This window comes from Schistocerca gregaria, chromosome 3 (assembly GCF_023897955.1).
Source record: "Schistocerca gregaria isolate iqSchGreg1 chromosome 3, iqSchGreg1.2, whole genome shotgun sequence".
NCBI classification, from domain to species: domain Eukaryota; kingdom Metazoa; phylum Arthropoda; class Insecta; order Orthoptera; family Acrididae; genus Schistocerca; species Schistocerca gregaria.
In genome coordinates this window covers 606,602,740-606,628,588 of record NC_064922.1, presented here as the reverse complement: position 1 = coordinate 606,628,588, position 25,849 = coordinate 606,602,740, and the positions used below count along the sequence as shown (strand labels likewise).

The 25,849-nt window shown below is 40.7% G+C and overlaps 2 protein-coding genes across 4 annotated transcripts in view; both read right to left on the bottom strand.

Annotated features, from left to right (window-relative positions):
* LOC126354651 (UDP-glucosyltransferase 2-like) overlaps positions 1-16,382 on the bottom strand; it is a 77,551-nt gene extending 61,169 nt beyond the window's left edge. The window contains exon 1 of one of the 3 annotated variants that reach the window (XM_050004426.1): positions 16,303-16,382. The gene's annotated coding sequence lies outside the window, so the exon portion shown is untranslated. Of the gene's footprint in view, positions 1-16,294 lie in introns of all 3 variants that reach the window. The other 2 variants (XM_050004427.1, XM_050004425.1) reach the window with 2 other exon arrangements.
* A 7,237-nt stretch (positions 16,383-23,619) lies between these two features.
* The window catches only part of LOC126354653 (UDP-glucosyltransferase 2-like), a 43,424-nt gene continuing 41,194 nt past the window's right edge, over positions 23,620-25,849 (bottom strand). Inside the window, exon 6 of the mRNA XM_050004429.1 lies at positions 23,620-24,099. Within this exon, the coding sequence (XP_049860386.1) occupies positions 23,823-24,099 (277 nt within the window). The 3' untranslated portion in view covers positions 23,620-23,822. The remainder of the gene's footprint in view (positions 24,100-25,849) is intronic.

Here is a 25,849-nt window from a genome sequence, read left to right as displayed (position 1 = left end):
GCCTAAAGGAGTTATCACGTTTGAACATGGCCCTGACTGCATTGAATAAAGGAAGGAATGAAAAAGAAAGCTGTCTTGTAGAATTTTGCTCAGAACATAATTCGGTCATCCCTAACACTCGGTTTGAGAATCATGGGATAGGCATATATGTGGAGGAAGTTTGGAGACACCGTTTAGATAGAAGACAGATATTTCTAAACCAGATTTTAAAAAGTAAGGTGTTCTCAGGGGCAGATGTGGACTCTGATCATATTTTATTTGTAATGATTTGCAAATTAAATGGGAAAAATCGTATAACGATAGGAGTTGGGCCCTGGATAAATGAAATGAATCAAAGGTTGCTGAGAGTTTCAAAGTAAGTCAACGACTGACGCACATACAGGATAGGAACACAAACGAAATCTAACAGACAGCTTTCAGAGATGAAATAGTGAAGGCATCATACAATATATGAGGTAAGAAGACATGGCCTACTAGAAAGCCTTTTATAACGCAATAGCTATTGAATTTAATTGACGAAGGAAACAAATATTTTTTAGTCATCTATCTTGTGAGTGGTTTGATGCTAACCGGCAGGAATTCATTTCCAGTGCCAGCATTTCCGAATAGTACATCTTTGATTATTTGCTGAATGTGTTCCAATCTATGTCATAATCTACAGTTTTTGCCGTCAACAGCTTCCTCTAGCGCCATGGAAGCTATTCCCCGATGTCTTAACAGATGTCCTATCATCCTGCCCCCTTCCTCTTGTCAATGTTTCTCATCGTATGTTCCTTACCTCGACGATTCTACGGAAAAGTTCCTGATTCCTTAACTTATCGGTTCACCTGATTTTCAACTTAGTCTGCACCACCATATCTCAAATGCTTCGATTCTTTTCTGATCCGGATTTTCCAGAGTCCACCTTTCACTACCATACAATGTAGAATATCTTTACGGAATGACCCCCAATTCTGAGGTTAAGTTGCTCGCTGTTTTCATTTCTGCTACTTCTCTTTATCTTCACCTTTCTGTGATTTACTCTCAATACATATTCTGTACTCGTTAGACTGTTCATTGTCTTCAACATATCTTGTAACTGTTCGTATCTTTGACTTTCTCCTTGAATACTGATTCCACAACTGAACAATTATTTTATTACCGTCACTGACTTCTTCGATGTATGTATTGAATAGTAGGGGCGCAAGACTCGAGCCCTACGTTAGATACTTTTTTATCCAAGCACTGCGTTCTTAGTCTTCATGATTACTGTTCCCTCTTGGTTCTTGTACGCGCAGTATATTACCGGACTTTCCCTAAGTTCCTTTTCGATTTATCGATCGTGAGCATCGCTGAGACCCTCTGGACAGCCTGTCGTGGTGTGAGGGAGTGCAGGGAAATATGGAGTGTTGAATGGTACTTAAGATAGGTTAATAAATTATTGAAATCAATGTGAAGTGAAGTAGAAATTAGAAAAATAAATGAAAAACTTAGTTTAGTTTAGAAGAATTAGACACTGGCAAACAGCAGGCAGAGCAGTAGTGACAGAAAAGCCCATGACCATGAAGTCAGCAAGTTCAGGAGAAGCCATCGCCCTCCCCACATAAGCGGAAGCTGTCGATTCAGCCGTCAGAGCATCGCCCGACCGGCTCACGTGTTTCTCAATTGTCACAAGTGATCAAAGGCCCTCGTCTACATTCCAAGAGCCAATGACCGACATTAAGAAGATTCTTCGTGAAGCTTTTCAACGTGACAGAAGAAGCAATGACTGGTTCACGTGTTTCTCAATTATCACATGTGATCAAAGGCCCTCGCCTACATTCCAAAAGCCAAAGACCGACATTAAGAAGATTCTTTGAGAAGCTTTCCAACGTGACAGAAGAGGCAATGACCGTGAAGTTGTTTACCTCCAGTGAACTGAAGTAAATAAATGCGCAAGACACAGTGGGCCCGACAAGAAGAGTAGTTTTCAATTCAGTTTCGGAGCTGAAGACCGTCATGCAAGAAGAGACTACATCGTACAGAGAAGCACGAAGTCCGCCGCTGTAATGGAATAGCAAGCAGCAGCCTCGCCGCCAGAAAACAGAAGTCAGAAGGTATTTGAAGACTGATTTTTACGTACTCGGGTGACTCGTGAGGACGGGAAGGAGTTGTTCTCACATCAGCAGTCGTCACCTGTGAACTGGTGATGAAGATCTGACAGCCGAAGACTGGCAAGCTGGAGTCCGTTGTTCGAGTCCGGGACACTGGCCTTCCCCCGCCGCGCCGCTCCGCTGGCCGACGTACAACACTGTCACACACGACCGCATAAAGAAGAGAAACACTGGGACGCCACATGCAAGGTATCACCATTCGATTCACGACTTCGTTCCCAATAATTAAACGGGACAGCTCACGAGGCGCGTCTCCAGTCAACTGGGCGAGACGGCGACACGAGATACACAGCGCCACGCGTAATCAGACGCCGCCGCTGCCACAGCGGAAGGCTTCGCAAACGACACATGTTGTTAAGACATAATGCTTTAGAATCAAATGCTCTTTGCAGTAATGCTCTTCCTGACAATTGACTAGCACCAAAAGAGAAAACCCTGTTACCTTTAGTGTCAAAAGTGTTACAGTGGGCACTTCTTAAGCTGTGCACGAGCCGGGAGTGGTTGACTCTGACAACTGCCCACTGGACAGAGCGCGCTGCTGAAGCGTGTCGCCCGGCGGGGACACTGAACGTGGCCCTCGCTGGGCCAGCGCTTCGGGAGCTGCGGGCACCAGCCGAGCAGGGCCAGAGCCGGTGGCGCCGTGGACGAGGCCGCGCGCCGCAGAACACGACGACCCGCGTCTGCACGAGGGAGGGCGTGGGGCGGCGCGCGATCGCCGCCTCAAGCCCAGGACCGTCATCCTAACGGCCGTCGTGCAGATCTGTAATTGCTGAGCACCTGCCGTATCTTTCTGTTCCCTCCAAAGACAACGTTGTCTCTGTCTGTGACTTCGACTCTCAACATGGCCAATTCACTTGGCCCTGCGCAGACTGCGTCTAGAACATTTGTGTGAGATTCACGGTTGGCTACGGTGTCACTCAGGTTTAAATCCGCATAAAAAAAGTAAAAATTGAGCTTTCGTCCATCAGGTTCTGTTCTTCTGACTGATTGCCAGTCTCATCATCGTTAAGTCAATTACTGCACCAGTAATTTGGTTCAGTATTAAACTGGGCACTTTTATTTTCCTGCAGCCGCTAAAACTAATTTTATGTCGCAGTTCTTGTGAGGCACGGTACAGGATGATTTTCGGTGTATATAATTACTTCATCATGCTATGCAAGCTTACTGTGTTTTTTTGTGTTATGGAGGTTCAACTGTACGTTGTGTATAGTAAGGCGTCCCAGCGCAGGGTGTGGCTCACGGGCGTGTTTTAATTGCGGGCTTGTCACTCAGGTTGGGCCTGGTACCCCATCTTCACGAGCAACTGCCGCCGCTACGTCTTCCTGAAAGATTACTTCAGTAACGTCGTGCCCATAAGTTTTGTATCTTAGTATGGCCATATCATTAAAGATGTACCTGAATATTTTGGACAGTGCCATCGTTAAATTTTCAGGTGTGCTTTAATGAATTTAGACAACTTACTTGCTTTTTGAACTTTTATTTCTTTTCTCATTTTAATTATCTGTCGTGCAAAGATTTTAGTAAGTCCACGTACTCTTTAACTCAAAATTTGTTAGACTATTATCAATTGTGCACAAAAATTTTATCGAATTTCCATGCCTTTCAATTTTTATTTGCAACTGTCTTAACCATTTCTCATTAGATTACAAATTTTGTACCATTATCAGTTCTGCCTTAAAGATTTCTGGCTAATTACTTGTTCTTTTCTGGAGTTATGTTTTTCAAGCAACAACGTACGCAAGTATCTGACACTCAATAAAATAGTGGGTGTATGCGAAATCTTAAAGCGAAGTCGCACTACCTTGTCGCCTACGGATACTTGAATCCATCCAAACTGTACTCTTCAACCTCACTAAGTTCGTGTCAGCTTACCCACATTTTTCTCACAATTTCGAACATATCGCACAGTTTGACATTTCCGAACGCTTTTTCCTACGAACGTGCCTTGACTTCCGTTCAGTCTTGCTTCCGTTGTCAGATACAACATCAGAACTGCCTCTCTGGTGCCTTTACCTTCCCTAAAGTGAAACTGATGGTCATGCAGGACATCCTCAATTTTTTTTTTTTCGTTTCTCTGTATATTATTCTTATGAGAAACTTGCACACATGAGCTGTTACGCTGATTGTGCGATAACTCTCGTATTTGTCAGCTGTTGCAGTCTTTGCAATTATGTGGATCATTGTTTTCCCGAATGTCTGATGGTATGTTACCAGTGTCACACATTCTACGCTCTGTAACGTTCCCTGGCAGCACACACACTATTAATAAACTGAAATGACATTTAATTGTACTATGTACGCCGCTATGAAGCAATTCGTATGTACTGTAATTGTTTAACAAAAAATATTATTTAATTTTGTATAAAGGACGTTGGTTATTATTGCAATATTTTCTGTAATAATATTCTCGATGTATTTATGATTGTAAATTACTATACTCATAATATAATTACGAAATATGTTAATATCTGCGATGAAAAAATGTAAAACATAGACACAGAGGAATATAATGTTGTAAGATTACACAGAGATAATCAGAATCAGCAATAGTGGAAATAGCACTACATAATGTGCATTCTTTGCCGTCTTCCTCGAGAGCTGAGAGAGAGAGGAACCTGGGACGTAGCGTTATATGAATTAGTAGACTTATTTTGTCTGTCTCTATCTTTAACTGCCATTAGAGGAGAAATTATAAAGGTGTGTAATTTTAATTATTGTTATGGTCTCCCCGCATCTCGTGGTCGTGCGGTAGCGTTCTCGCTTCCCGCGCCCGGGTTCCCGGGTTCTATTCCCGGCGGGGTCAGGGATTATTCTCTGCCTCCTGATGGCTGGGTGTTGTGTGTTGTCCTTAGCTTAGTTAGGTTTAAGTAGTTCTAAGTTCTAGGGGACTGATGACCATACATGTTAAGTTCCATAGTGCTGAGAGCCATTTGAACCATTTGTTATGGTCTAAATACATTATAATTTATCAAAATTGTGTATTGCTAATGTAAATTAGTTTGCCCATGTCATCTATAATATTTCTTTAAAGAATTTTCAGCACTTTTAGCGATTATCGCTGGTGTTGCTGGACTGTGCCGCGACCGAACGATTTGCAGCGGCGGCACATTTAAAAAATTGTTCCGCTATAAAATTAACCAAACCCGTAAATCGGGAGCAGGTAAAATTAGCAGTGAATTACGAAATATTTTTCTTTTACAGCGATCCTGAGGCAGACTGAATTTATTACTGGTTTTACATTTGTGCACTCATAGGCGGATAATTAACGTTGAAGTTGTTAATCTGTTGGTTCTTTCAATTTCTAAAGCAAATAACTTAAACGTATAGTGAAGTGTGGTTTGTCAATGATAATTAAACGTTCAGGTCGGCTTGGAAATATTTAACCATTTTATGCTAACAGAGACAGTCTTGTGTTCCATAGCTAACGCCGGGAAAAAATTCAGTAAATATTTAAAAACCCACTGCATCTAGAAAATATGTGCCAAGGCCGAAATACGTAAAAAATTTAATTTAAATAATTTTCAAAGTCATAAGTGTTATTAATCAGTTAGTTTGAATTTATCAGCATGAAAGGGTTACTACAGTTCACGTAATTTTAAATGCGCTTAATTCTGTCTAAATGAATTTTTATTACCACACGTAAAAAAAGCGGTTCTACAACAAAGTTTGTACTGAAAGAGTAAATAACATGCGGTTCTACAACAAAGTTCGTACTGAAAGAGTAAATAACATATATATATATCATTAAAACACCAACGTGAATAGTCGATTCGTTTACACTTCCCCCCATTGAATTTAGAAAATCTGATAGACTGTTGTCCATCCCTTTTGCCTTATTTGATCCTGAAGCGTCCAAATCTCTTTTAAACTTAGAGTCAAATACTGGACCCTCAGTCCCTCAATCTCATCCCCATCCACTCCTGTTTCTTCTTCCATCACCTCATCAGACAATTCCACCTGAAAGGAGACTGCTGGGGCACAGTTGAATGTGGCACCCGAATATGATTTCATAAACGATGAACGTCTCTGATAGGCTCGATAATGCGGTGGTGCACAGTCAGCTAGCCGCATTACCCAACCTATCAGAGACGTTCACTGTTTATGAAGTCTTATTCAGGTGCCACATTCAAATGCGCCCCAGTTGAGTGTTTTCACTTCTCCTCATAAAGTCCTCCAGTATGCTCTCCCCTTTGCATCGAACAGTGGAATTCCCATCCCTCTCTTAACAGAGTGGCTGCAACATAACTATCAGCTATGGTGACAATACCATAAACTGACAAGGTACAACAAAACTGTTCAGATATCATTGTTTTAGGTATACTATATCAAATGCCATGCAGCAAACTGTACCAAAGTTAAGTACCATATTGCGAAATACTCTTAATGTTAGCCATTGTTTTTTATTGTGCTGCCACATTTCTGTCTTAGTGACGCCCTGTCAAACAAGTGTTTAGTTTGCAAGCTTGTTGTCAGCCACATTTAAGGAACTATGGCAGGGAAACACTTTTTTTGCTACTTTGCATGTGTGGGCTAAATTAATCGTAGCGTTCACTTACTACGTACACAGCATTTGGAGGACGAGGAAAAGTTTAAATATTGATAACAATTTTAGCCAGCAAACATTTTGGCGACGAGAAAGCATTTTCGTAATTGTTCACGCTTTTCGCCAATTGTCAACTTTTGGCGATGCGAAAAATTCGAAATCGTTGATTAAGAATATCGTAAATTCAAACCTAAACCATTCTTTTAAACAGTGTGTGTGGTGGATGGGGGGGGGGGGGCAAATTAACAGAAGCACTACTGGAGAAAAATACAAAGAAAAACTAAGCAAGACAAAAATTTTATTCTTAACTGTCTTTTGTAGTGCATGATTATTTTCATAGATTTTGTTGCAACATTGCGTGCCTTCGTGTTGTGATATGTACATTCCATGTCTGCTAATACATGAACCGCGCGACTGCTACGGTCGCAGATTCGAATCCTGCCTCGGGCATGGGTGTGTGTGATGTCCTTAGGTTAGTTAGGTTTAAGTAGTTCTAAGTTCTAGGGGACTGATGACCACAGATGTTAAGTTCCATAGTGCTCAGAGCCATTTGAACAATTTTTTGCTAATCCGTCTCCTTTTCAGGAAAACTTTTGTGATTTATGTAAACTGTTCCAAGCATATTGTTTCAGATAAGACCCAACAGGATTTCCTCCTTCAGACCGTACTAAACTTACTGCAACAACTGTCAGCAACCGATGAGTTTACGATGGCGCACTTGACCAGACTTGAAGGAAGCAAGAACTAAGCCGAAGAACAACAACCGCTACCATTAAAGCTGCCGTAATATCCTTTTCGGCATTCAATCGAAAAGGAACAACCATATGCAGTTTTTGGAGCAGCATTACCTAATGCATCAGATAACTGATGATTTACAACGACAGTGCCTTTCTTTAGCGTACATAGGCCCCACTGTGAACCAGTGACTCTCTAATTCTGATCTTAAAGAAATGTTTACGAAATATTTTGACTCGCAAGTTCATGTTGCTGCTGCCAGACTCTGATTTTTCCAATGTTTCGAGAAATCACATCAAACCTATAATTAGAGAGCCACAAATGAGATGTTACAATTACTAAAAAAAGACCGTGTATTTCACTGATGTGTGCAAAATGAAACACAACCGACAAAAACAGCAGACACTCAAGCGTATGGCTATGGTTAATTGTAAAAGATCAATTACTATTTATAAAGATCATGTGAAAATTCGAGAGCTTTCATGAATGAAACGTCAAGTGAATGCCACGTATGCTCTAGTAAAAGTTTTGAACTGTTCCTGTTAGAGTGAAAGCAGTAATGACAAATTCTGAAATTGATACAATGTCGTCAGTTACAGTCGTTAAGCTGCAGGCTAACTGAAAGTTAGGAATGCCAAAGTTAAGAAACTTTCAAAGTTTGCAGTTGAGTTACAACAATCTGGAGACTGGTGAAAGGACAATGTACAACAGTAAACAATTTACGACACAGAACTGAATCTCGTTAATGCTTTCGGCGACTCTTTTCACGAGGGAACAAATCAAATTCAAACTTTCATTTCCAGTGGAAAGTTGAATCAGCTGTTGCAGAAGTATGATGAAATTGTTTCCGAATCAACAAGCGGAATCAGACGTTACAAAGCTGTCAGTAACGCTGAAGCTGAATGCGGTGCTGAAATTTTGCAAGCCACAAATTTCTTTTATTGACTTGCAATCAAACGAGTACACAAAAACTCTAACTGCTAAACTGGTCCCGAAAGGTCTTGTTTTGTCTAAGACCATACAGTATTTTCAAACGGAGTGGCCTAATCATAAGAAACTTCTTAACCAACGAGAGACTAAATCTTATAAAAATATGAGGGATGCATTACCGTATACTAGGGCGTCATTAAGATACGTTCAAAGTCAGGCAAGACGCGAGTAATTTTCGCTGCAGTGCTTAACTCAAAGGTGCTGTAGATGATACAGCAGTGCTTGGTCAATAACAAACGAATTGTCAGACCGAATTATAACTGGAAAAATACTAATAAAGATATTAAATGATGTAGGCTACATGTCAAAAAAATCAGTAAGCGCCGCCTCGACAATACTTTCCGTGGCTTCAGGCATCAGAAGCACGATCGCGTCCACATACTAATTTTGCGGGACAGTTTCTCAGATGCTACTTGCTCGTCGTCATGGGTGCTTTCTCCAAATTTTTATTTGTGGCGGACAAAATGGTGACACGACTGCCTGATTTGAGCCTTTGGGACCGCTCATTTATACGTCTTTCCCCTACGCCTCTGATGTAGCTCCTGAGGAGGCGAAAAGTCGAGTGCTCTTTCATAATCACAAAGTCAGCTTTCCTCAGCCCGCTTCGGCCCCTAACACAGGTCACTAGACTCTTCGTTACTGCAACGTACGGGTTCTTCACAGCACGCCAGTGCCCTGTGCTGTCCTGATTACTTCACATTTGTACACGGTGCCCTCTGGCCCGTCCCTTCTAGCATGCGAGCGATGTCGTAACCTATGTCGCAGAATCGTTTGCAAAATATGATCATCGTCCGCGCCTGCCGTCCATGTGCCGGTCCCTTAACCACTGCCTTCCACCAATAGCTACACGACATATACAAAACTTTTCCAAATACACTGCTGTACTTATTCGTTGAGCATCACAGTGCTTCATCGATCTTCCTGTCACAGTACAGAGCCACTCCACATGATTGATGCACCATCTCCAACCGAGGAACTCCACTGACATTCGTACTGAACTTCGTCAATTTTAATGCCAGACTTTCATCCACTTGCCAAGCCTACACAACCGTATAAATATTTTTTTCAGCTCTGTGATCTGGTACTCCTTTCAGTGTACAAGCATCGAAAAAAGACATGCATACTTGCTATAGTCAAAGAGAAGTTCGGCATTCTTTTGTCTAAGATTCAATGTTCTCACGGAATCATAATGTGCCACAAAAATTAAATCAAGTCACACCTCTCTCGCATGCATACAGGCAGAACTCCTGGCTTTTTTTTTATTGAATCACAAGATCTACTCCTATATACAGCGAGCCGCATAAGGGACCTTTCCATGGAGCCATCAGCTGTTCCTGCTAGTGCTACCATCAGTGGGCCCCAGCAACATCTAGCCTGCGACGAACTAGTGAAAGTAGACATCATGTCTTCCACGTCAGACCAGCCTAAGGACGTGGAAATGGTGAATACTTGACCAGCCACGACCTCTCAGTGATATTCTTGGTTTCCCATGGCACACCAGATGAATACTATTCAGCCAGCCAGCTGGCTTCAACAGCTTCACCCCCCTCTCCGCGTCCACCCACAGGAGAGGGATGTCCTGTACCAAGCGAGATATACATAGCAAGTACTGCGATAGGCCGCCTGAACACAGGCACAACCATTCCTCTGGTACTCCTTAGTTCCATGTGGCTCGCTCCATATGCCGCTTACAAACTTGGATCCTTCCTGCTGCCACACAACTCCAACGTGTTGTATACGTATTCTGATGATGTGGCAGCTGACGTAGGGATCACTACCAATCACAGTCTACAATGCTTCCACTTTTAACTGGTGAACATGGATATCCCTCTGCCGACAAACACCAAAACACGACACAATACAGACACACCATAGTTCCTAACCAGCAGCTAGTCAGCTGAGTTGAGAGCTCGCAGCCAGCTCAGTACGGTACTCGCAAGACTAGTTTCCGATTTAGCAGTCGCTATTTGCAGAGAATTAGCACCATTAACAGAGTCTTTGTAACACGCCACACTTCTGTTATAAGTCTACGCCATGAGTTAAGTGTTTAGTAGCCTTCAGTCAGTACATGCGCAACGCTGCTATGAGAGCTCTGTTGCTGCATAAAGAAAGAGCTGTGATGAAAGTGAACTCTACCGGGGGTTCACCCAACAAACTGTTATCCATGACGAGACTGACATGGAAATGTGACTTTTTTGTGTTCATTCTTTTAACTGTACCAAATTACAACACGCCCATTTTCCATTTTTTCTTTTAGCAATAAGGTTTTCTTCGTTTGGGGTGAACCAAGTCCTAGATAGCATTGACTGCGATACTTAATTCAGCTCATCTAAGTTCTGAAGCACAAAGAGAAAAACTCTGCAAAAAAATATCTTTGAAGATATCTATGTAGGCTATTTAATTTTTTGTTGAAAAAGGAAACATACCCAAGGCACGTAGATCTGACCTCGATTAGTGGCACACTTTATGGGACTTACACTTAACATAACATACAAGGGCGTGCTGTAAAGTAATGCCTCGATTTCTTATGTGAAATCACTTAACGGTTTTGAAACAAAACGTTATTAACTTTCAACAGCTTTAATCTTAATGTCTACACATTTATTTTTCAACATAGATACTCTAGCGATGAATACATATCTCCCACCTAGAGAACAGTATGTTGATACCGTCACTGTAGAGTGTTCGACTTCCCTGACAGAGCCACTGCCTCATCTGTTTGCGACACTTCGTATCAGATTAAAGTCCTCGAAAGTATTCCTTAAGTTGAAACAGATGACAATCAGATGGAGTCTATTCGGAAATGCATGGAGGATGATTGATTATGGTGAACGAAGGCGTTGGGTTGTTGCATGTCGTAGCACTTGTGTGTGATCCAGCATTTTCATGTTGAAGGAGAGGATGGCCACGAGTGAACAAAGTCTTCGAATTCAAAACTGCATTACAGCACGCTGTTTCTTACAAATAGTGAACATGAGCAACAGAGATTTGGAAAGTTAATAAAGTTTCTTTTATTTAAAAAGGCTTAGGAAGTTTCACATAAAAAATCGGAGGAATTACGTTTCAGCAAGACTTTGTATTTTTAAAGGAGTTGATAATTCTTTCAGGTAAAGTTACAGTTTCAAAGTACATTGATTGCATAGTTACATAATGTTCTCAGTACGAATACTATGGATATTTGGGATACAAATCTACTTTTGAGCCTCGGTTGACTACATCCTGGGCAGGGATAAACGCATTATGACGTCATGTCCCCCTTTCCTCGCTTCTTATACCGTCAAACCTCCCCTCTCCTTCCCCTCCTCTAACCTGTCACAAGCCATGAACTTTCGTGGAAACAGACCAATCAGAGAGATTCTAGAGTACGTGATAGTTTGAACACGTTCTCGTCTTACCCAAGCTCTTGCTAAGCATTTGTGCACACTTTAACACAGACTTCCTTACATCACATGCATTCTGCCCTCTCTAATACCTCCCCCTCCTACCTCCTTGCATGAATGTGACATCAAGTGGACTGTGCTAAGATGTGTGTGTACTGTCAGACAAGATGAGACTTGTTAATGAGTACAGACTCGCATATGTTATTTCTAACGTTAAAGAATGCGAGCTATGCATGTATCGCATTGCTGTCAGAGCAGCTGTAATGGACAAGCAGATTCCCGAGACTAATTAAAGAAGAGATAATCCGTAATATTAAAAAAAAGTAAGGAAGATTATTGTTTAATGTCCCGTCACTTCAGAATGTTTCAAGGATCAGAAAGGAAATCGGTTGTGTCCTTGCAAGGAAACCGTAACAGCATTTGCCTGTAACGATTTAGGGAAGTGAAAGGGATCTAAATCTGGATGGCCATATACGGTTTTGAACTGTCATCCTCCCGAACGTGAGTCCATTGTGGTAATAAGTGTGTCACCTCGACCAATGCCTTTACTGTTAAAGAAGGTAAATTGTGGTGTATTTAATAGTTATCTATGTTGTAAATTGTCCAGGATGAGCGGCCTGATGTATTGCAGCAACTCATTGTACTCGGCTATTATATTATGGAACTGCAAGTGAACCAAGATTATGCTACTATTTTTAACAAACTGAAGATGTATGATTACCGAACACCATACCGTGACTTCTACACTGAAGACCCAAAGAAAATGATACACCTGCCTAATAACACGTAGGATCCCCGTGAACACTTAAAAGTACCGCAACAAGACGTAGCATGCACTCGACTAATGTATGAGGTAGTGATGGAGGCAACTGACACCATGAATCCTACATGGCTGTCCATAAATCCGTAATAGTACGAGGTGGTGAAGCTCTCTTCTGAACACCACGTTGGAAGGCATCCCAGATACGCTCAATAATGTTCATGCCTGGGGAATTTGTTGAGCAGCGGAAGTGTTTAACTCAGAAGAGTGTTACTGGAGCCATTATGTAGCAATTTTGGACTTGTAGGGTGTCACATTGTCCTTCTGGATTTGCCTTAGTCCGTAGAAATGCGCAATGGGCATGAATTGTTGCAGGTGACCAGACAGGATACTTAGGTACGTGTCACCACTCAGAGGCGTATCTAGATGTATCAGAGGTCCCATATCACTCCAACTGTACACGTCCCACACCATTACAGAGCCTCCACCGACTTGAAGAGTCCCCTGCTGACATGTACGGTCCATCTACTCATGGGGTTGTTTCCATACCCGAACACATCCATCCGCTCGATATAATTTGAGGCGAGACTGTCCGACCAGGCGACATATTTAAAGCATCAATAGTCCAATGTTGGTGTTGACAGGCCCAGACGAGGCGTAAAGCTTTGTGTCGCGCAGTCTTCAAGGGTACACGAGTGAGCCTTCGGTTCCGAAAGCCCATATCGATGATGTTTCGTTAAATGGTTCGCACGCTGACGGCTGTTGATGTCCCAGCATTGAAATCTGCAGCAATTTGCTGAAGGGCTGCACATCTGTCGACGTTGAACGATTCTCTTCAGTCGTCGTTGGATCCGTTCTTGCAGGATCTTCTCCCGTCGCAGCGATGATGTTTTATCGGATTCCTGATATTCGTGGTACACCCATGAATTTGTCGTGAGGGAAAATCCCGTTTCATCGCTACCTCGGAGATGCTGTGTCCCATCGCTCGTCCACCATCACGTTCAAACTCACTTAAATCTCGATGACCTGCCGTTGTAGTAGTAGAAACTTATCTAACAACCGTGCCAGACACTTGTTGTCCTATACAGGCGTTGCCGAGGGACGTGTTCTGCCTGTTCACATATCTCTGTATTTGAATACGCATGCCTATGCTAGTTACTTTGGCTCTACAGTCTAGAAGATTACAATGCAACTGTGAATAACTAGTCATTTGGAATAGTCAGTTATACAGTAAATATGTTTAACAGACTTACGTCAGGTCACAAACCCAGGAGTGAAAAATGATGTAGGTAACCATCGCACGGATTTTATAAAATGACCCTGAATTTTTACTTGTTCCTGGGTTACAGAACATGTCATTATCAGACAGGAAGCTATGATATGTAGCTACTGAATGATGGTGTGTTTGACCTGTAAGACTACCTAAGTGTATTGAATCACAACATCCACTATGCTTCAGGATAAGTTAAAATTATCAGCATGTTATAAAATAAGCTATACTTATTTTGAAAATAATACTGACGATTTATGGCTTCTTTAAACTGCTGATTTTCTTTGGTGCAATGATCGATTATTCGCCCACTATCAGAGATCAAAGTTGTCTTTGTGAGGAACCTTGTCCAAAGACATTGGTAGTTCTGTGACTTACAGGAGCACACCATGCTTTTTGTAGTAATCAAGCAGCTGCCGTTTTGATGTAAGTGTTATCGAAGTCAGTATGCCGTATTTTGTGTTTTTCGTTGTTATAAGTATTACGAAAACGTGCAGTAAGTCAATTACAGTTTTCTATTGTAGACTATCATGCATCACCAACCAGGGTAGCCGAGAGTGCTAATTCACTGCTTCCTGGAATAGTGCCGGCGTATTAACAACGAAGGCAGGATGTGGTTTTTAGGCGGTTTCCCACATCCTGGTAGGTGAATACTGGGCTGGTCCCCATGTTCCACTTCAGTTTACAACAGTTAATACTGTAACAAACTTAGTAAGACCTTCACTTAAAAGATAATAACTAAATATCAGCTATGTGCAATTGTGAACTGACGAGCCTGAGGGAAATTAATACTTCCTACCTTAATTTAGCTTAGACTTTTCATTCATGTTCGTGCAATTATAAAACCCAATGCTTCGTAACCTCTTCCCTGTCAATAATATCAACAAAATGCGATTTAATTAATCTGCTAGGAAAAATGTTTTACAGAAGCAAAGGATTTTTGTGTGTGTAATTTTTATTTCAATCTTACCGTACATCTGTTACTAAAACTTTACAATTTATTACGAAATGTGACTTATTACTAGTAATGTCTTTTAAATGGAAGCACGTTGAATTCAGACAATTATACATTTAAACATTCTTTTCTGTAGGCTCCCAATTTTGATATCTGGAAAGGTCATGACTCAAAAGTAAATTATATGAAGGGAGTACCTATTTCAATGTACTTTCGTGATAAGTGCGTGGTTCTTACTTTTTATTGTGTTTGCTTAACCCTGTAACGCCGACTGTCGCGAATTTCCATCCTACCAACGTTGTACCACAAACTGATATCTTGCCCCACAGTCAAAATGTACGATGGAAGCAAGAGAAATATCTGGCCATCTGTCTCAACCACTGGAGCTATAAACACTTTCTATTGGAAGATGTAGATCGCGTTTCTAAGTATGTTTTTGTTTCATTTTTGCGTTAGACCAATACGATGAGATTCAAAACACTCGTGATTTCGATACAATTCAAGTAACAGTGTTTTACGAAGCTTCCTACTCATATACGGTACTGTATTCGGAAATTTTCTTTCATTCACTTTAGTAGCCAATGATTTCGCGTGGGCATTATTGCTGACACTACGACCGAATATTATCCGCCGTTTCATCAATTTGTGTCATGTTCTGTTCATTCAGTTTCATGATGTTGATGAGGTGCAACCAAAGTGTCAGCCAACAATTAGATTTCCAAATTTCCTCTCTATTATTTGAGAAACACGTTTTAAATGTTCCTGTCTTCTTTGATGCCGACCGCAAAAGTCTCGCGCGAGCTTGAATCGTCACCCAAATTTTTGGCATTTCATTGATGCCACAACCGGTGGAGGTACACGTGGTACGACAGAGCACACTGAGCCTCCGTCACCCCAGTATCAGTTCAGATAACTAAATGGTATCAGCAATCTCGCCGCTAACCGCGATATAGGTTTATCACCTTTATCCTTCTGAACACCGATGTTACGCAGAGTTCTAACGACTGCGCACGTTCTGCTCCACTAGCAGCATCAAACCTTCTGCAGTTCAGTACAGATTTCACATGAATTAAGTTTAACAGCAAACACTGAAGACAGTCCACTGACTTTTAAGGTCAGGAATCACTTTATCACCTCGACAAACCCTTTCCGTATACGACAAGTATTTTATTACTGATCCTATAGCATATTAAGACCTCCAATCCAAACAGAGTGTCTTCTTTCACTATTATTAAACTCAAAACTGCTTCAGCCTGATAAGAAGACACCAAATCTCGATTTCAGCACCAAACTAACACCGACTATGCACGAATGTTACCTGTGGTGTATTATTTACGCCATGTACTAGATATTAACGAGGAATCAAACGTTACAGAAATTCAGTTAAAATCATCTCCTAAACTCAGTAGGTTTTGTGTTTACAGCGAAGAATATTTAAAAATAAAGAAAATAATTAATGAGGTTTTGCGCAGAACTCAAATGGGACTAACAAAACACACTACCTGTAAGAGCCTAATTAGGTGTCTCACCTGCTTACCAGAAGCGACGAACTCGTGCTGCACGCTTACTAGGTCTCCTGCGTCCACGTTTGTGGTGTTCACTACGAGCGTCGCTACTGGCTAAGGAAGGTGGCGAGCACATGTAGACAGAGCTGCCGCTCTTAGTATCACTTATCTAGATAGCGCGTTACATCACGGCGCCGCTGGTACGTACATACTGTACCTTTCGTTTGACTCATGCCGACAGATGTCTTTTTTGTCAACTGTGAATCCTTCGAAGAATTACTTGAAACATGGTGTCACTGCCCCAACAGACATTTAATACTTATTCTGAGCTACGTCTTGAAAAACCAAGTGGACCTTTACGTTGAAATAACCAACTACGGAGAAGCGATGGGCAGATTTGATCTTTATATATGCAATAAAAGAAGGATGAATGGAAACATTATATTCCAGTTTACATTTTTTTCTAGGAAGAGATTGCATCATGTTATTATGGAGCCCATCAATTGAACATGTGAAGCCCGAAAACAGATGGAATCAGATTTTTCACCCTGAATCTCGTATCGACTGATAAAATACATCATCTATACACATGTAGTTCACCGACAAAAACAGCTTCTTACTCTGTAAAATTTTGTGAAAGGAAAATATGTATTCGCCAAAAATGCAAGGATTTTTACAACTATAACAAATGATCAGAGAATAATTCGAATTACAATAATGTTGAACAGAAAAACTTCCTAACTGTCCTATATCATCGTAATGAGTGTATAAAACGACAAACTTGGTTTGAAGAATTAAGTACGCCACTGGTTACGTCTCTTCATGAGTAGCCCGACACATTTCAGGAATTTATTACTGTTTTGAGGTATCGTGAGAGTTTACATTGGTACTGCAAGTGATTTCTGCACGTACGTTGTTCTGCTTGTGTGTGTGTGTGTGTGTGTGTGTGTGTGTGTGTGTGTGTGTGTGTGTGCGCTTGTTCTTAAAGTATGGCGCCTCTCATACCACCCAGAAATCCACATATATATTAACCATAACCCAAAGCGTCTACAAACAATGTCCGTGATGGGACTGGAGGCCACAGATGCAGTAATCTGATATTTAAACAGTGTTTTGACTTCAGAGATAAGGGAGATGTCAGTCTGAATGATGATTTTTCATAGAGAATTTCTGTTGCTGCATTTGATGTGGTGGGATATGCAACGACATATACAGAAGAACTCTGCTGCTTGAAAGTCGGCCTTCATATTCTTGACGACTGAAGAACATGCTGAAATAGTTTTGGGGAAAAGTAGGACAGTTATCACTAACACTGCAGGCCTATACAGGTTACTACATGTCGATCACAAATAGCATGCTTAAGTGGTTTTCTATGTCAAATCTTTGTAAGTGAATGGTACTATGAAAGTTACTGAATATATTAAGAAAAGTTGTAAAAAATCCAAGAGTGTGAACATATCGCCCTAAATTAACAGATCAGGTAACAAAATAATATCAGTATTGAATACTGTTAAAAGACGAACAGAGACAGAACCAAAAAACAGTACATTATTTTTGCTAACCAGTTTGTGAGCATTGTAAAACGTCCATGCGTGGCAAATATGTTTCTCAATTATTTTTAAAAATAAATGAGAAACAGTTCAAAAGAAAAAGCAAAACAGTACATTACACTGAAGACTCAAAACACAACACATTTAGTGAATTAAAAATTAATCGCACATCCCTATCTGAAATGAGGAGGATCATCATGAGTCTATATTGCAACTGTAATATCTCCAACAAGACAATAAAATTTTTCGCCCCATCACAAGTAGTGTTCTTATTCACTTATATGATGCATAATTAGCTCAGGGTGTTTTCCCACAAGGTTGAAATAAGTCATTGTCTGCGCTTCCTATGAAAAGGCTGATACCCCAACTGTCTTTAACTACTGTCCACTGTCATACTTACATAATTTTCTAAAATTTTTGAGAAGGTATTGTATTCTACAGTTGTCACGCCCCTGTGTAGTAATGTGATACTTAGCCAAGCACAGTTCGAATTTCAAATGGAACCATTCTACTTAGTCAGTTACTTATACATTTACTGAGCACATAGCAAAATCTTTGAATGATAATATATAAACAATTGTGACTTTACTTGACTCATCAAAGGCTTTTGTTTGTGTCACCTATTATTTCCTAATAAAAAAGTTAAGCTTTTGAGGAACATGTATTTCAGTATTTACCTGGTTTAGTTCTTATTTAAGAAACACAAAGCGAGAAGGTAAACTGAGTGAGATGACGCAGTGGTTATCACACTGGATTTGCATTCGGGAGGACGATGGTTCAAATCCGCATCCGGCCATCCTGATTTAGGTTCTTCGTGATTTCCCTAAATCAAGCAAATGACGAGATGGTTGCTTTGAAAGAGCACTACCGACTTCCTTCCGCATCCTTTCCTAATCTGATGGGACCGATGACTTCGCAGTTTGGTCCCTTCCTTCCAAATCAACGAACCAACCAACCAAGAAGATACCTTAGGCTGTCTGAGTAATGAAAACAGTGACACCATATCATCTACGTGGTACATTGGTTACGATCATTTGACTATTACTGTCCTTGTTGTATGTTAATGATTCCCTTTCTATTTGGTTGCGGATGGTACAGCAACTGTTACGAATCTGAGCAAATAAGCATCAACACTGAAAGTAGTTAATGTCGTTCTTCCAAAGTTATTAAATGGTTTTGCAGAATGGACCGGCCATAAACCTTGAGAAAATGCAGTTGAATCGGGTGTCTACTGTAAAAATACTCCACCACCTGCTAAGGTACAACACCAACAATAAGTAACAAACAGGGTAAAAAATTGTATGCTTTTAGCTGTGCATACTTATGAAAGTTTAAACTGGAAAAGCCGGCTGGTGTGGCCGAGCGGTTCTAGCCGCTTCAGTCTGGAACCGCGCGACCGCTACCGTCGCAGGTTCGAATCCTGCCTCGAACATGGATGTGTGTGATGTCCTTAAGTTAGTTAGGTTTAAGTAGTTCTAAGTTATAGGGGACTGATGACCTCTGATGTTGAGTCCCATAGTGCTCAGAGCCATTCTTTTTTAACTGGAAAAACCGTGTAATATATTTTCTAATATGTTTATGCACAGCTGCTTTTGCTGTAAGAATAATTTCTAACTTTGGGGATGTAGAAGTCACTAAATTAATGTATTTTGCATATTTCTGTTCACTAGCATCTTATTGAGTAATGTTTTGGGGTAACTTTTTGCTTAGGGAAAAATTATTCATTGTCGAGAAGAAAGTAATTAGAATTACTTTGGCAGTTCACACATGTACACCTTACAAGTATGTCTTTAGGCAGCTGGGGATATGAACCACAACCTCACAATCCATTTATTCGCTCATGAAATTCCTTATCAAGAACCCATCTAAGTTGGAGAGTAACAGAGATAATCACAACAGCAAAAGGAAAAAAATATCTGCACTACCCTTGAATGAATTTCACTTGGCACAGAAGTGGGTGAAATAAGCAGTAATAAAACTTGACAGTCTACCTATGGAAAATCTTTGACATATATCGAAAGCGTTTTTAATGAAGATTACTGGGGTTTCTCCTTAACATGGCCATCTACACTGAGGAGGAATTTTTACGTAGAGGGAGTAAATTGCTTAAGAAAACTGCGAATGTCGAGTATATAGTGATATAAATAGTATTTTTTACCTATACGTTTTTAAGTTATACGTAGCTGTTCTAGGTTTTTTCGGTTGATATGTTCCAGCATCGAAACGTTTATTGTGAAGTCGACTTACGAAACAAGGAACTAGCTGTCATCACTTAACAGGTTGCACGTATAGCGTGGAAAGCTTGTTTGGACTACAGTAATAGCATTTTTCTTTGTTCTGGAAAGTAGGACAGCTATGAACAGCGTAGGGAAAACAACAGAATTGTAGGCCAGATCAGAAACACACACAAGTTTCTGCCTGCAATAGCAAAGCATGACTGTCTTTGCTATGAATAACAACCCATTTATTCTGGGGCCACACAAGACTGCGATTGTGGAATCGGTGCGAATATCTGTGTGATGCGTCACTTCATGTAACCGGTGGGACTATGACGTCAAGCAGGGCACGTCGCCGGGTAGGGGTAGGCGTCAGCCGCTTCAGAAGGCTAGTAGCGTCTGAAGTGCCAGTGCGAGCGCAGCAGCCTGCTGCGCTGCTGCGCTGCTGCGGTTTCTGGCAATCTTAATACGCAGACTGTCTACGTATGCTAATGGACAGGAGGTGACTAGACACAGCGTAACGCCGAGTTTTTTAAGGTACTCATTACTTCACAGACCCACCAGCGAGAGATGCTACATGTTGGGCGACAGCACAAGCTGACTTGGGTCTTCACAGTGACCGTTGACATCCTGTAAAATATAATCTTTGTAGAGCAGAAATGATTACCTGTGCTAATGTCTGTGGCACCCCATTGCCCCAGTAAAGTATGTGAACAGAGGGCACTTTTCATTATTCTGACTATAGCTATCGACCGTTTACATTTTTTAAAAGTGGAATCGCACTTTGTAAACAATATTCTGCGTTATGTACCCGTGTAGTATCAGATATCCTGTTTATACAGACACTAATTGCGGACTATGCTAGTTTTTTATACGGATCGCCGAGCGGTTCTAAGCGCTTCACTGTGGAACCGCGCTACCGCTACGGTCGCATGTTCGAATCCTGCCTCGGACATGGATGTGTATGATGTCCTTAGGTTAGTTAGGTAGTTCTAATTTCTAGGGGACTGATCACCTAAGATGTTAAGTCCCATAGTACTCAGAGCCATTTGAACCATTTTTATACGGATCACATGAGGAAACACTGAATGGAGCTTGCTTTTACAGCCCCTGGCATTTTACTAGTCAGTCAGCAGTTCGTGAAGTTTATCAGTCAGTTACCTCCGTACACTCGCTCCTCACGTCATCTGGATAAGACATCATTATATGTCGGAACTAAATTTGCTAATTTGTTAATTCTAAGATGGCTAAGGGTATCTCATACAAAACCCATTATAAAAATGTTATGTAGACCGAAACCAGTAACCAAATGAAAAATTAAAGATCTATAATGATGTGGACTGCCTTTTATAGAAATATTTACGATCACTGTGCTCCGCAATAACTGAAATATGAAAGTTGAAAATAAAGAGAGGTGAGATATCCGGATTTTTAACAGCTTACCATTCACAAAGATCGTCGACATATTTTCGTCGTTGGAATGTTTACATGGGTGAGAAGTATCCTCTGATACGTGTGACGACCTGTTCTTCCAATGAATGTCACAGGAAACAACCGCGCAGCCATCAGTATTGTTTTCTTTGGAGCATATCACAAGTGTCCTTTTAGCTCAGTCAACGAAGACATAAAAGGACAAATGGGGGAAATGGTCTTGGAGAAGCAAATTTTTGTACAGTGGTAGGAGCTAAGGCCATGTACCACACATTAACAATTCTGACGAGTGTTGTATGAACGTGGCAATGTGGGGCTTTTAACGCTCTTTTTCTTTTCTTGTTCAGTAACTAAAAACTGGGTTTTCCAGCGAACATGTTTCCGACTAAGAGTTCAACTACATTAAATTTTCTACAAAAATATCTTATCAATTTTTCTCTAGGATTAACATTTTCCACGTAAAAATCGCAGATTATTAAAAAATCGTTTTAATGGTACAAAATTAATGTTTGTTGTTAAATGAAGTGGGCTAAAAAAATATTTAATGTGTGTACCTCACCTATGTACGTTAGAATCATATAATGAGATAAAGTATGTTACGGAGTAGTGATAGCCTGGGAGAGACTGGCGGCAAGGGAGAGGTATAGTCACATGAGAGAAGGTGGTCCAGCGGATTGTTGTAGCATGCACTTGGCTCTGTCATAGGCCTACAAACTGAAGAGTCACCTCTCTACCCCAATTCGTCGCAATAAGCAAGTACAGCGTGTTCATAGAGCTATAACGACCCTCCCACAGCTCGCCTTATGAATCACGGAAACACTGTGCAGACACGCTTCAGGGGTGTTTATTTTCCAAAAATTTGGTTGCCAGTAACTGGACAACAGATGGGAGTTACTAATACTGCTAAAGCAAGAAACGCATGTGGTCAGATTATAAGTAAATCTGTGCACATTGCTGTATACTGTTAGAGGAGAAATTGATTCTTCGCCATCATGCACGGCAGTTGTACAGTTCTTCCGTGAAAACCGACTTCCCCCAACGGTAAATGCTGCTCACTATTCAGTTTGGAGATAGACTATACCTCCACAGCATTTCCTATGCGGTTCTCTTATGTGGGTGGACAAAACAATTTCACTGAGCTCGTGTTCACATAGTGGAGTTGTTTCCACTTTATTAACCAAGCACTTACTCGCAACTGTTAAGTGAAATTTTGTATAAAATACATTTCTATAAACAGTTTCTGATAAGTATCTAATTTGTAAACGTTGTTTAGTAAGTGACCTATGTACTGTTGATGGGAAAAGGACTCGATGGATAAACATGGCACTAGCTGCTTTCTATTGTTGACAATATATTGTGAAGCTGTATAATCATGTTGGAACCACTTTGTGGTGAATTAATGAATGGCCAGAAAGTTACTGCACTTCTCTCACTATTATCTGTTTTATTGTTAGACTGCATAAATATCTTCCATTCAGCAACTTCTGGCACTTGTAGAGTGGGCTGCACTTAGTGGAGACACTTGTCGCACATTCACAGTATATCTGGCGGAGTGAGTGTGAAAACTGCTGATGGAATAGAACTGATCATGATAAAGTTTAGAACAGCAGTCTGTTGTACTGTGTTGCTTCACTTAGCAAAAATCTGAAGTTCAACAATACCAAGGTGACTTACTTCTGACGCAGAGGGAGCCAACTGAAGCTTCTGGGACTTTTCGGATGTTGGGAGAGCTGAGGCTCGGTTGATGCATTTGATGACTCTCGTGCTGTCAAATGTATTCCAAACGTTGGTAGAAGATTCAATGAAATCATCCATGTCGATTACATAGTGATAGAATGTTACACTTGGAACAAGCGGTTCAGTGTTTTAGACAGTAGACAGCTCCATTTTTGAGCTGTTTTACGTAATAGCGCTTCTAAGGATAGTGGTGTGGGATACCTGAAGAGACGAGGAGCTAACGACTGTGGAAATATCTTTGGACTTGGCATTGCGAGGCATTATTCTATGCTATCCTAATCGAATATCTAATCACAAGGTCTTCATACTGAGCAATGCACTTGTTTCAGTCGTTCGCAGTTATAACAATATACTCTATACAGCGGAAAGTAATCACTTAGTTATGTAGTAAAACAATTTTTAAATGCATGTAATTAACATGTTCCATATGAACTATTATATTATACTATTATATACTATTTATATATTGTATACTATTATATACTATTGTAAGTTGCCGATGAAATACGGACAGTGGTTCCTCGATTTCGACATTTGCATCATTGCACCAAATAAACATTCAGATAATTTGCACAGTCATTGGTGACTGCCAAGATAGTTACATGAGGCTGAACAGTCTCACTGATTCTTTACTTTGTTGGGTCGAGTGAGCCACGAAAACAGCCACCGACTCAGCCTGTAGATGACAAACGCAGCCCCGGCCGCCACAGCCAGTATGAAGGCTATGACGTCGAGCAGCAGCAGCTGCCACCAGTGCAGGTCGAGGGCTGCGCTGCGCAGGTGGGGAGCCCCCTGGTGGCGGATCACGTACTCCACCCACCACACCGCCCTCTCCAGGGACGTGCTCTGGTGCTCCCGGTAGATGGCTGAGAAGCGCTTCATTTTCTCCTGGTAGCTGCAACAGAGAAAGGGAGTTACATTTGGAGGAATTATCATAACGATATGCAGATACACTTCGTGACGTTCATTGAGGCCATTTTTAATGAATCATAAGATTTAGCTGTCCCCTTCATGTACATACACCCCTCATTTGGACGAATAACCACAGCAGTGGTTGTGCCAAGCGGATCCTTTTAAGTGAATGTTTTTAAAGATTATATCTGCTTTTTTGCAAGTAATGTCAGCCTATGTCAATAACATAATGATAACATCAACATGTGATATGAATCAAATGATCACTGATATTGAGCTGAAACGCAAAGTACCAAAAAAATTATGGGTTTTTGAGGCGTAGCTCCATGGAGTCATAGAAGGATGAAATTCCCTGCAGGTTTCGCTTTCAGAATATTATAAAAAAACTGACTAGTGCTACATTTACTTTATTGTCAGTTCTACCTCTGACACTGAAACTTGGTGGTTCTGTATGTGGCACACTTACAATCTATTATGTTTTTGGGTAAATCCGTGCACTTACAAAAAAAAATCTAAGACCAGAAAAGATCAATCAGAACGATCTGCAGAGATATTTAATGAAGTTCGTGCAGGCCATTGCTATCCCTCTAGGGGGCATGCTGTTGTAAAAGGTGCAAAGTTGCGGTTTTTATTCGTAATAGGTGCCTTAACTTTGCGCCATTGCGTCGCCGCTTGCATGTATTCCACTGGTGATGTTTCCCCGACACTGTTAATGCGGCTTCAGTTCCCTTGGTTAGTTTTCTCAGTTTGTTTTCTAAATTGTCAGCAACAAGTTGTCAAATGTAAAAAGAACAATTCGCGCCTACTGGTGTGACAGTTGCAAACTTTGTTCCAACAGGCAATATGTAGGGGTAAGTGTAATGAAGAGTTAACTATACTCATTCGTTGTTTTTTGTTTTGTATGGGTTCACAGCAAACGTTAATTTGGTTATACTGACACCTGAATTTATTTATTTATTTTATTTCTTTTGATATTATTTCACTTCTAATGGTGTATCAGACGAGAAAGATCGCAAACAACAGGAAGAAAGTGATAATGAAGTCAATCCAGACTTTTCAGACTTGGAGGAAAGTGAAATGGACTTGAATGATGAAAACATTCACTGTGGGGACTAAGATTATGAATCTGAACTTGAAGGTGAGGATGGTGATGATCTTGAAGAGACAGCAGGTGTGTGGGAGTAATTTACTGGAAAACACTAAGCTGTGTGTGTTAAATTTCAAAATCCAAGAGAAAAACATTGTGCGAATTCTACCACCTCCAAAGAGAAATGTGACACATGTAATTGACGAAATTACTGCTTTTCTGAAAATAATTGACCAAGACCTTATTAATGAAATAGTAAACTGTTCAAACGCGTATAAATGTAGAGAGCGAGAACAACATTAAATCTCCCGCAAAAGAGATAATAATCAAGTGACATCAGGACACAAAATGTAATGCCTATAGAAAACTCTTCCAGAAACCTCATAACTGACAACTGGTACACAAGCTGCCTCGTTACCGAATATTTGCTGCAGAAGAAAATCACTTGCTTTTGTACTTTGAGGAAGAACATACATAAAATTCCTCCGAAAATTCTCCCAAACAAAAAGGAAAAGAGAAACTGCAAGTGCGATGTTTATATTTATCCAGCATAAGACCTAAGTTTCATATGTTCCTTGTAAACATCATGCTGTCATACTTTCGTATACTATGCATGACACGGTGACAGTTGATGAAGAAAGATAGA